Genomic DNA, 12,837 nt, shown 5'->3' on the forward strand with positions numbered 1-12,837 from the left:
AGTTCAATTTTTTTTCTGTCTTTTTTTATTTTTATTCCTTTGTAGAGCAGAAAGTGTATGTTCAGGAGAATGTGCAGCTGTTTTTTCCATCAGTTAAAAGAGCACTGATGGAAAAAGACAATAATAATAGTAGTAATAATAATAATCATCATAATAATGTACAAGCTGTTCAATTTGAATTCTTTACAAAACAGCAAAAGGAGGGAGAAAGAGGAAGAGACAAACAAAAAAAGTGCATAAATCGTAAACAAAAGATGCACATGTGCACATTTCGGCAAAATGTACAGTTGTGGTGCAGTTGTACAATAATTTATAACTTTTATAATAAATATAGTATATTATTTACTCTTTTTCACATTACATTTTTTTTTCACCTTACCTTGCATGATTTTTCTACAACAGAATGGAACAAAATGAAGGCAGATGATGAAGTTTTGGATTATCTGTTTTCTTTTTTAATATTTATATATGTGTGTGTATATATATTTGTCACTCTATCAGGAGTCTTGATAAAGTGGATGTCTGTTGTGGTGGAGAGGAGGGATACCATACATATACCATTGTTATATACAGTATATATCATAACTGTCCGGAGAGTTGAATGATTGGGGTATACATCTTAGATATACTGTTGTTAGATTTAAAAATTATTCAGAGACGAGCATAGCTTGAGGCCTATTTGGGTAGTTAAGCTTTGCTGAGGATAAGATAAGGTTAGGAAATGTTGCTTTATTATGGAAAAGCAGGTTCACTGACTGACCCTCCCTGACCACCACTGACCTGCTGATTGTGTCTGGACCTTTCCATGGGTTCAGTCTGTGAGACCTGCCAGCGCTCTCCACACTAGAGACTCCACTGGAACTGTCTGAGCCTGATCCAACCCAGCCAAATGTCAGACAAACTCATGCTTTCGCTTGGAGGAATATTCTGGGTTCAATACAAGACCACAACAATTACTTTTAAGTCGTTTTTAAAAGAAAATGAGAGACAATTATAGATAATGTTACTGATAAATTATATAAGAAGCAAAAATCGAGGTTGCGAAGAGGCACTTTCAATGAAGTGGAATGGTTTTTGAAGGATTTTCAAAAGCAGAAATGTGACAGTTGTAATCATAAAAATGGTACTTGCATAAATCTTCCGTATTATTTGAGCTGTTTAAACTACATTTTTACAATCATTTTATGGTCTATGTTGTTGCATCATCATGGCAAAAGTTGTACATTTTGGATTTAACTTTACACAGAAGAGAAGATTTTTTTTCCCCCCACACTAAATTCATGTTGGAATTCATACTGTTTACATCTTGTGGCATTTAACACTATTAGAACAATTAGTATTTAAATGTTTATGGATTGCCACATTCACTTCCATTGTAAGCCTTGCTGTATCCCCCAGGTTTTTGCTTTATTTTTATAAAGAAAAACAGGGTCTAAACCCAGAATATTCCTATAAAAAATGGGTTTCCATTTACAGATCCAACAACAAATGTCCTGCTAGTCGTAGAACGAGTCAACCCATTTTAAGCAACTTGTCAGATTGACAGTGTGACACTGCTCCACCTCCAGGCTCCACGCCACAGACAGGGCAGAGTATCAAGAGGAGAACATCAGACTACAGCACATTAATGACAGCACAGATGCGCTGGGAGGAGAAGTGTGTGTCCACCAACCGCTTAAGAGCCACAGTGAAGCATCGACAGATGAAAGTGAAGCCAAACAACGACAGTGTAAAGCGAACGATATGATATCAACATGCTCCGCAAAGACACGACCGACCAATGCAATGACATGATCTAGTGAAGCTCATGCTTGCATTGTCTGCTTTCGATATTCACCAGTTTCTTTAAACTGGACCATCTAGAAAAGTGTTCTATACAGATAAAGGTTGTTGTTGTTTTTTTAGATCCATATGTACATGTTGTGAAGCGTAATTCACAGAGCTGTGGGCAGGGCAGTCTGTTGCATAAGTGCCAGTCTCTTTCCCCGAAATGATTGTATTAGGTTGCAATGCATCAACTGTAGCAGTACGATCACAACGGTACCATTCCAGATGATTATGGGGTGTAAAAGGAGGTAACCCCAGATGGTACAATTGATCAGTAGAATGTCAATGAAAAGATCTGACATGGAGAATCATGCATGCCTTTACATATATAACAGGGAATACTGTTCTGTGCAAACATGTTGTTCTGAAATGCTAAAGTATATGGAAAGTCCATAGTGAATGTTTGCTCAGTGAACCTTGATATTGTGCAAAAGTAATGACAACCTCACAGATAGTCCATCTTTAGTTTCTTTGATATTTTTTAAATATAGTATGGCAGTATAAGATGGATTCCCTACCCTGGTGACCACAGTCTGCAGATATTCACACGAGATGATAAATATCCCACACACATGAGGAAAGCAGGTGTGAGTGTGAATGTATTTAAAGGGCCAGCAGATATGCATCGACTGAGCGAATATAATTATTTGAACATGTTTAAAGGGTTGATGCATTTGTTGGTGTCATCTGCACAATATGCATTTTAATGGCTTTTATGTCAAAGAAATATAAGACGCCATTAAATGTTGAGTCTGGGCAAACCCACTGAAACCCTTAAATGCAATTCCAGCTACTTTGAACAAGGTAAGAGATACTAACAAGGCCATTTTGTCGTAAAGCTGATTGCCGTTGCTGAGATGGAAAACCACTGAAATCCCACCCAGGGCCACTGAATCTCTGTGATGGGATTGGCCAAATCCTCTACCCTGTGGCATATGTTAAACATGAACATGATTTTTGTGTTTGAAAAAATGCTTACTCTCACTTAGAGTGAAGCTACAAATTGCCCTCAAATAAGAGAATACTTTTTCTTTTACCCAAAATGCTGTTAAACAATGATCATTAAAATGGTGCGGCAACGTTTTTGTCGTATTTTTGTTATCAGCAGACGCATTATAATTGAATTAGTCTAAGCTTCAAATTAATATTATCTTTGCTTTGTTAGTACTTCTTTTTTCTAGCTTTTTTATGCTTTCAGGACAGACACGACACACATAGACACACACAGGGAAAGAGAGATAGACAAAGTGAAAATGGAAAAAAAACAACAACATGGTGATCACAATAAATAAATGAATAAATAGATACATAATGTATATATATATATATATATATATATATATATATATATATATATATATATATATATATATATATATATATATATATATATATATATATATATATATATATATATTTAAAGCTAATCCATAAAGCATTACTCAGAGTAATAAAAGTCATTTTCTGTGATATCGCAATGATAATCCGAGCACTCGGAATGACGGTGGTGATAGTAAGAAGTCAAACATGATAATAATGATACTGAGTTTAGTAACACTGATAAAAAGTAAAGTGAATGGACCCCTACTCCACCTGTAGGGAACATATTCCTTTGCATTCTGAGAAGTCAATAGTCGCCAGCACTAAAGAGCCGCTAAAATCCATTGGGTCTGGATTCCTCACCTTCTCAGGTCCATCCAAAGGAACCACAGACATGCAACAGACTGGCCTCCTCTCCACACGGTGAGAGGAGAGGTGTCTGTGGGGCTGTTGTTGAGACATGAGGAGTGATAGTGTTTTCGTGGATGGTGGTAGTGGAGGAATGATTGTAATGGGTTGACCCTGTCATAGTATTGGGTGTCGACCATCTACCACATGTCTGTAGAAGCCTCCCCCACCAGCCTGACCTGCACAGGTCCACATCCTCAAAGTTTTTAAGGTCTTTTACTCTGGAGCCCAATTAGTCATAGAGAGGTCTCCAGGGCGAGGAGGGGGTACATCTGCTGAGATGGGGTTGTCCAATGGCCGTCTATGCCTGTGGGGAGGTTCAGCTGGTAGACGCTGCTCTCAATGGCATTGTTGTTGCGGTTAGATGTGTCAGGGAGGCTGTACTGGCGGTAGGGACGGGGCGGTGGGCGGCTTCGCTGTGGCTGCTGGACCGGAGGAGGAGGGGGCTTTCGGAAGGCCGGATGCAAGTGCTGGTTGTTCCTCGACCACTCCGATTCATCGTCAATGTCAGTGTCATCAATCAGTGGGATGTTGTGGATGAAGTCGTTGATGAGAAACTCGGGGTGTGCCATGAAGTTGTGGATGGAATTCCTGGATGCGGGTTTCTCGATTCCATCGTAAAGGGAGCTACGGAACGCTTTCACCACCTGCATCTATACGGGAAGAGAGGGGACGAGGCACAGAGGAGGAAAGAGAGAAAACAGAGAGCGAGAAGTGAGGACAGGGAGAGAGTTGAGACAGAAGAGGGGTGGAAAGCAAAGAAATCTCTCAGTACATGTGTGACAGAAAAGACCTGAAACATCATAGAACCTGAACATGCCTTACAATGCACAGACAGCTCAAGATCAGGTTGCTGCAAAATTGCGCACTAACTGAATTTGTCTTTAAAAAATATATATTAGGGTAGGTACAGTAATACCTAAAGGTGCAATGTGTAATTTCTAGTCACACACAAAGTATACTTCAGTTTTAATGTGAATGCTTAAACGCAAAGTATGCTTCAGTTTAAATGTAAACATTTAAACCCAATGTTTATGTTAGTTTTGGCGCAAACACTAAATCCCTAAGTATTCTCCAGTTTTAATGTGAAGACTTAAACCAATGTTTACTTTAGTTTTGGTGGATTTATTTGGAACTATCAGTGGAGCAAAAATCAGTAAAATATCAGATAATATAATTTTTAAAATGTAACCTTAATTTTTTATTGTATTTATTGAACAGTCAAATAAAAACAATGGCATACTTGCTTGTTGTTCTTTACCAGTCTAAATATCGGCATTCTTGCTTATATGATATTGCTTAATAGGTTGGGATTTGTAACAAAAACTGTACCACTAGAAAAACACTACAAATTTTTACTAGTTTAATACTAAACATTTTCTTTCCTTTGGTCATCCACCAGTGCACGGTGCCCCTGATCATTGGTTAAGCCAATGATTGGTGCTGAAACAAACAGATTGCAATTCTGTTTTAGGTTTTATGCTGCAGAAATTACACAATGCACATTGATTATTCAGATTCTAATACCTATACGCTAAGGCTTTAAACTAAAGCTGCACAACCAGATCTTAAGTGTTTCTCAAAGAAAGACAGCTGAAAAACTAAATAAAACCAAATGTACGACACAGGAAATGGACCCAAGCTGACAGTCCACAGTTATCACTCAGAATCAAAGGTGATGGACATTCTCATAAGCTCAAAACAGAAAACGGACCAGGCCTCAAAACAAATAGATGAATAGAAGCACAAAGTACCAAACAAAAAGCCAATACAAAACATATGCCATGTCTGTATATTGACTTAAAAACTGAAGTAGTGACACAGAGAGAAAGAAAAACATAAAGGAGGATGTCTTGATGTACACATAGACACACAGCCAATGGATGAAACAGTTGGTAAGAATCTGCAACACAGTGCTAAGCAAAGGGGATGTGATGAATAGTCAGAAGCATGACTGGGGGTCCGGCTGGTGGGATGGAGGGAGGATGCACCCACAGTGATGCACTATGCTGTTCTCAGAGGAGTACAATATACTCCTCAATTGTACCAGCAGCATTCAGGAGTGGAGTAACAGTGAAGCAATGGCACTCCTGTAATGTGATTGTGATGTCATAACAGAAGCCATAGAGACAACATGCTATCAGCCAATGATGTCAGTTAATGCCAATGAGTGAAAAATAGGTCATAAGCTGTGAAGATACACTGTAAGGTGTTAAATATCAAAGGATCTGTAATCTCATCTATGGTTTTATATGTCTCCCTCATCAGCAAAATTAGTTTAATTACAGTTTGCATTCTACTGTTATGATTTAATGGAAATTAAAATTCCATATAATAATAATAATAATAATAATCTTTATATGAAACATATGGGTTTTTCTTAAATTATGGGCACTTCCAGAAAAAGAAGACTTTTTTCATAAATAAATTTGGTCATAAAAATGACATTGTATAAAATGATCTCACTATTTTAATTTCAATATGTAGTTTCAAAGCTCTATGTATCCTAAAACTAAATAATGATTGTAAATATTTTAGGATAAGCTGAAAATATTACATCTTAAGTAAAAAACAATGTACGATAAAAACATTCTGCTCACAGGCAATATTTTCCTTTTTGGCTGTTAATTATGGCAGAAACGTACAATCTCCAATTCACTTTCACAACAAAAATATATTTTGATATTTTAGCATGGAATCATAGTTTGAGAGTTTTTTTTTTCAGTTTTAATATGACCTGCATATAAAAAAGTTATTATTATTATTTTTAAATCAACTCATATGACATAAAAGTGGATATTTGAAGAAACACATGCAAATGATCTACAGATGTAAGTCTGCTCTGGTAGGCCTATATGATAAATTACTCTATAGGCTCAGATCACATTTTCTGCCAGAGGATAAGTTATACAATTTCCAGAGATGTCATCTAGATGGATGATGATGACTTTTCTGGGACTAGTCACTTCCTGGCACTGAGCAATTGATAACATGACACCAACCGCTGTGACAGAAGACCTTAACAAGCCCCATCGCACTAACAAGAACAGAGCAGGCACAATAAACAAAGTCACAGCATCTCTGGTTTCTACAAAAGTCATCTTATCAGCACAAATGGATCACACCTTTGTACAGTTTCATAGGCCTGGAATTGAATTTTGTTTTTATCTTGGTAAGGGATACTATTCTTGATTACTGTTCGGATGACATTTTCATATCGTGGATGTTTAGAGAGGTGGGGAAAAGCACATTAAGTGAGAGAGATAGAGAGAGTGTGAGCATCTTTTGGCATGCAGCAGAGCAGTCGAGTGCAGATGAGACACAGAGAAGAAGAGCTGAAGAGTGCTGATGAGATCTGCCTCAGGCTATATCAGAAAGCAAAATGCTCATTCCAGTACAGCTGTCTCATTGTCATGTTACAGGAACAGAAACAATGAAAGTCGTGGTCAAACTCAAAAACTTGAATGCATGATGGTAAGCAGTCAGGCTCATGCTGTAAGAGTAACTCAAATGTGGCCGGAGCACATATACACACGCGTCTCTCGTGTGTATATATTTAGAAGGAAGGAGATTTTTGAGTGCGATCCTTTGCTGTGGCCACGGGCCGGTGCCGCCCACCCCAACCCTCTTTTCAACACTCACCCAGCAAAGAAAAAGACGCTAAAATGACCAAGAAAGAATTTACAAGAGACAAAATGAACAAACAGGAAGGGACGGTCAAGCATTTGGTTAATTTCTCATCTGTTTGTTGAGAAAAAGTCATGCAAATCTGAATTGAGTGACTGTTTGTTTTCATTTTTGTTCTTTGAGTTTCTGTCTTTCTGGAGGTATTTTTTTTTTTTTTTTTTTTTGCATGGATACAGGTAAACGTTCGAGTATATCGCCCACTTTTGGGAAATGTGTGTTTGTTTAAAACTGATTGAGTTTTTTTTTTGGCTCTGGATGTTTGCATGCCAGATTACTATCCACTGTCTTTCAAAGAAAAAAAGCTTGATGGTTAAAACTTTATCATTAAAACCCAAAAAAAAAAGACTTCTTTACTCAACAAATATTTCCCAAAGACGTCTGAAATGAAAGTAGATCTACACAGAAAGACTAAGTGATAAGATGCAGGACAGAAGATGAAGTATTTAACAAAGCAGTGATGAAATAATGACTTCATGTTGAATTTTTAAGAATGCATTCAGAAATGTTTTTGCATAACTCTTTATAATGAGTACGTAATAAAGCGATCACAAATGAGTGAATTATCAATATCTAACTGCTAACTTTAATTTGACATAATCTATATTTAGAAGTGACTGTAAATGCTCTAAATCATACAGAGCAATTCTCTCCATTTAAAGAATTTCACATTTTATACTATTAATTTAATTAAAAGTCACAATTTAAATTGAAACTATCTACATTTTCTCTCTTTTTTACTGCAAAATGTCAAACAAGGTTTATAAGGAGTTCATTTTAATTACAGCAATAAGTGTCTTCTTGAAAGATTTAACTATGGTGAACTTTGTGAAATTATACAATATTATACATTTAGCAATGCACTTTATAAAATGCACTGTATAATCTGATGGCAGAATTCACACAGTCTATGAATATGTTTTTTTTTTAATCAGATGGTAGTAATCAAAGCTAGGAAAACTTTAATAAATTAGCATCGCTTGGACATTTCCACTTATATTCCAAAATATATTCCACTGGCTGATAGTGAGCATCTGTGTTTAACAGTGAACCGCTACCATACAATGCAAATGTTTGAGCAAATGAGTGAGATAAACATGAATCTATCAGACAGCACTCTTCTCAACATCTGGGTCACATCTTACAAAACCTAAAATGAAAACAAACTTGATCCATAGATGTGTCAAATAGTTTTAAACAAACATTTGTATGTGAGACAGCTGTGAGGGAAAAAAAAATACATGTTTTTGGAGAGCTGTGATTAATGTTTGATCTAAATATAGTGTTTTCATCTCTGAAGAGTTACAATGCTAGTAAAAATGATTTTCAAAGATATGTATATAATATATACATCATAAATGATTAAAAATACTTCATTTAGGCAAAGATATCAACACACTAACTTCTACTAAATCTTTCTGTAGTATGGTTTCTAACATGAGGTTGACAGAATGATGGTTAAACTAGTTCATGTTTGCAAATCTCAGTCAAAGTCAAAGAAAAGTTTGTGTGAGAAAAACAACAAAATGATATTTATAGGGCTGAAAAAGAAGACAGGAGTGCACTGGCACATTTCACTCACATGAGCACAGTACGAAGACACAAAGTGAAAAATGTGATGATAAATGTACAGATACATATGAAGCACATCACAGAGAGGTCAGATGCAATGATATGGTAGTTGTAATTAACATTTCTAGCCTAAAAAAAATGTCATATATATCTGCAAAGATGGAGAAATAGCTGTGAAAGAAATCTAAAAGCACTGATACAAATTTAGTTAGTCCACTATTCCCAGCAAGAAAACATAATTCACATTCTTAAAATCTCTAAAGTGCTTTTAGGGTGTATAAAGCATTTTTTTGGGGTTCAAAAGAAATTGTAAGAATAGTTCACCCAAATTGTAATTATTACTCTTTAAAATACAGTTCTGTCATCATTTACTCACCCTCATTTTGTTCTAAACCTGTATGACTGTATTTATAGCTAATCTGAGTCCAAGCCCAAACTTCCATACAATGAAAGTGAATTGTGACCATCCAAGGGCATGTTTTTTTTATTTAAAAAATTGGTCTGTTCCTCTCACAATGCTGTTTGAATACAGTGTGTCTGCTACTTTTAGAATGCTTTTAAGGTGCTTTTAATGAAGCCCTTGATCCACTCAAGAACATTCTTTAAAACAATCTCATTGCATGTTTCACATATGAATGAAAGCCATTCAGGTGTGTAACGGCATGAGTTAATAAAGTATTTTTAGGACAGAATTTTAACTTTTGACTCTATTGACAGCATTCAGTATGTAATCTTGGATTGTTTTTGTAAACTGACAGACAAGCTGATAATATTTTCAACAGAATTACACAGATGCTAGAGCTGAACTTGTTTTGAACCCTTGTTTTGATTCCTTTAAAGAATGATATCTCGACATATGCTAATGTACTATGTTTGATGGAAAAATGAAAGAATGTTTGTTAGTTTAGAAGATTTTAGAAGAGTTTAGAAGAGAACAGGAGACAGGTAAAAATAGATTTAAGCCATGAACAATGTCAACCATGGGAATGAGAAAAAGACTGTGAGGACAGTAGAGGATGCTTTCACACAGTCTTATGATGAGAGTTACAAGATGAATTATCTGGAAAAAAAAGTAACAGAGTGAAAGAGAATGACAGAGCGAGAGAGAGAGAAAGAGAGAGAGAGAGAGAGAGAAAGAGAGAGAGAGAGATCAGAGGGAGAAGAACCTTATAGGGCTTATACTCGAAGGTTTACCCCTTTTTAGGCTCAAAAGCTATAGCAGTGCAGCACATTTAGCACCTCTGCTTATACTGTAAAACCTCATCTTTTTAGCAAACCACGCTAAACAGAAGCCTCTCGGAAGTGAGTGCCGTGTTCTCTCTGTATTCTTTCTGTGGATTCCTGGACCAAGTTCAGGTTTAAAAACAGGTTCTTCTTGCAATGTCCAGACATAATTCTTTTAAAATAATGAATTGTAAAAGCAATTATTGAATCATTGCTAGCAATTATTAAATGATGTAATATATATCATATAAGTCATGTCTTGTATGTTATTTTAATAGTCATGTCTTATGTGATATATTCTGTTCTCCTAATGTTTTTGACAAATCTTTATAAATACGTTACTTTAAAGCTGAAGTGTGTAATTTTTGGTCATTTTAAAATCCTATTACAGTCCGAATATCAATAGACAACTATACACGAGTCATTTGTAGACTGATTTATACAAAATGTGCAAAAAGTGTTTACCTGTGGTGCAATTAAAACAATACTACGATTAAAAATGTGGTTGAGCCAATGGCATTGGATTGGGATCTGTTTATGAAATCTGATCAGTCATTATTTTTGCAATTGCATTTGCTCCAAAAAAAAAAAAAAAAAAAAAAGCAACCACTTCAGCTTTAAAAAATAAATAAATAAAAAGGTTTCTGCTGTGCACTCAACACTAGCACTGAATTTTTTTATTTTTTTTTTACACATTCTGTTGTAGGTAATAGGTTTCGTTTTGGACAGAGAGAATACACAGAATGGCTTATAGAGAAATGGGGATTTGAAAACAAAACCAAACACCTTTAGACAACAAAGAAGAACCCATCAGCAAGAGAAAAGGCCCGACACAGCAAGACAGCACACAGAAATCGAGAGAAGCAGAGGAGGGACTCGGGGAGGACACAAACAGCGGCCCATAGAGAATCAGTCAAAGCCAGACAGGCCATCTTGCACAGAGCCACTCAATCACAGAGACGACCACACAGAAGGTTTCAAATGCAGAACAGAAGTACCACGGCACACACCGTGGGGTGTTGAGGAATGCTTGGAGCATGTGTGTGTGTGTGTGTTTGTAAGAGTTTTCATGTTTGGTGAGTGTTTCTGAGTGTGTGAGTGTTTTGTCTGACACAGGTAGGGAAAGCAGGGAACTCACTCCCGGGAGCGACGCTTGCATTGGCAGTGGAGAGAACTACATGAGTGGGGGTAGAAATATTGGTAACGTCATGGAGCTGGCTGAGCACTGAGGATCGACGTCTCACAGCACCCTGAAACGAACCACTTCTCTTGAACGTACTCACTACCTCCATCTGCAGGAGAGAGAGAGAACCACATCATATACACACCAGAGAAAGAAAGAGAGAGAAAGAGTAACAAGGAAAGAGCAGAGCGGTGTGATACTTCACCCGGCAGGAGAAAACAAAGCTAGGCTGGCATTGTGTACTAAAGGGTACATCTTTCAACATTAAAAGGATAGCTCACCCAAAAGTGAAAATTCTGTCATTATTTACTCCCCCTCTTGTTGTTCCAAATCCATTTGCTGTTAAAAAAAAAAAAAAGAAACCTTTTTTTTTTTAGTCTGTTCCTCACATAAAGCGGCTGTCTAGCTACCTGGAAAGCACATGGTGTTTTTGTCCTTTTTGGGACTTCACAAACACAGGAACCTACATTACTAATTAAGAATTTCTCCTTTTGTATTCCACAGAAGAAAGAAAGTCATACATAAAACAACATGAGGCTGTGTAAATGATGACATCAATTGAATTTTTGGGTCAACTACCCCTTCAATGATCTGCAACCAGGATCTTGTTTGGGTCTTATTGGAAATAATTTATTGGTGCATAATTAAACAAAGAAAATAAAAGACTTTATAATCATTCATTAAAATGTAATTACTTGCTCTGCCACAAAAACAACTTATCGCTGACCACCAAGACCTGTCATATCAAGATCACTTTCCACTCTTCAGTCATTTTCCATATCACATACAATATCACAATCACTCAAGAAAAAAATGTATTGGTTGCAAGCGACATTTCATATTGTTTTTAAAGAAACACATTGCCTTCATTTGTCAGTTCATTTAACAGGGTTCTGTTGTGTCTTTCCACAAATAGAGTGTGGATGTCACTGCAGTATTTTTTTTAATTTCTAAATGGCTTTTTTTATTATTATTAAATAGACTGCACTAGATAAGTTCACTGAACATCACTTTGTAATAAAAGCTTACACAACAAATGGATACCTCTGCAACCACCCCACCCCAAAATGTTTCATTTCTCTGAAACTCACTTTGTGCGTTGAATCAATTTTACATGCACCCCTTAAGAACAAGTTGAACCATGCCAAACTAAAATGGGAAATGCCGTAAGAATATGCAATCAGCTTGCATAAAACCTCATTGATAATTAATCTGCAAATACCCTGTGTCAAAAACACAACACTGAGAAATGGAGGTGCTCTCCTCAGTGGAGTCACTCAGGATGAAAGCCGTGATTAGATCAGGCTGACTGCTGATATGAGGCCAGTCGCTATAATGTGTGTTGTGTTTTGCATACTCAGTGTCCAGCAGTGAAGGAATCAATGGAAACCTTGTATGGAGCTTTATAAGCACTTCAAAAATCCATACGGGGCACTCCAAATAATAAAAAAATGCTCTACTATCCCATCAAGTATGCTCACTGATGGTGTATATTGGCCAAAAGAGAGAGTGCTACATCATGCATGCATGTGCTCAGAGAATGTTCTATTATAAAAGCTTTTTCTAGAGTTACAGTGCCATAAACCAACAGGCACCATGACGCACCTCCTCTACAACTG

The 12,837-nt window shown here is 36.6% G+C and overlaps 1 protein-coding gene across 6 annotated transcripts in view; it reads right to left on the reverse strand.

Annotated features, from left to right (window-relative positions):
- Nucleotides 1–3,254: 3,254 nt before the first annotated feature.
- The window catches only part of LOC113094664 (plasma membrane calcium-transporting ATPase 3), a 45,748-nt gene continuing 36,165 nt past the window's right edge, over nucleotides 3,255–12,837 (reverse strand). For 2 of the 6 annotated variants that reach the window (XM_026260247.1, XM_026260248.1), the window contains 2 exons: nucleotides 11,174–11,327; nucleotides 4,049–4,208 (listed from right to left, as the gene is read on the reverse strand). In XM_026260247.1, the coding sequence (XP_026116032.1) occupies nucleotides 4,183–4,208; nucleotides 11,174–11,327 (180 nt within the window). In that variant the 3' untranslated portion in view covers nucleotides 4,049–4,182. Of the gene's footprint in view, nucleotides 4,209–11,173; nucleotides 11,328–11,350; nucleotides 11,558–12,837 lie in introns of those variants that run through there. The other 4 variants (XM_026260244.1, XM_026260245.1, XM_026260250.1 and 1 more) reach the window with 3 other exon arrangements.

This window comes from Carassius auratus, unplaced genomic scaffold (genome assembly GCF_003368295.1).
Source record: "Carassius auratus strain Wakin unplaced genomic scaffold, ASM336829v1 scaf_tig00215416, whole genome shotgun sequence".
Classification (NCBI taxonomy): Eukaryota; Metazoa; Chordata; class Actinopteri; order Cypriniformes; family Cyprinidae; genus Carassius; species Carassius auratus.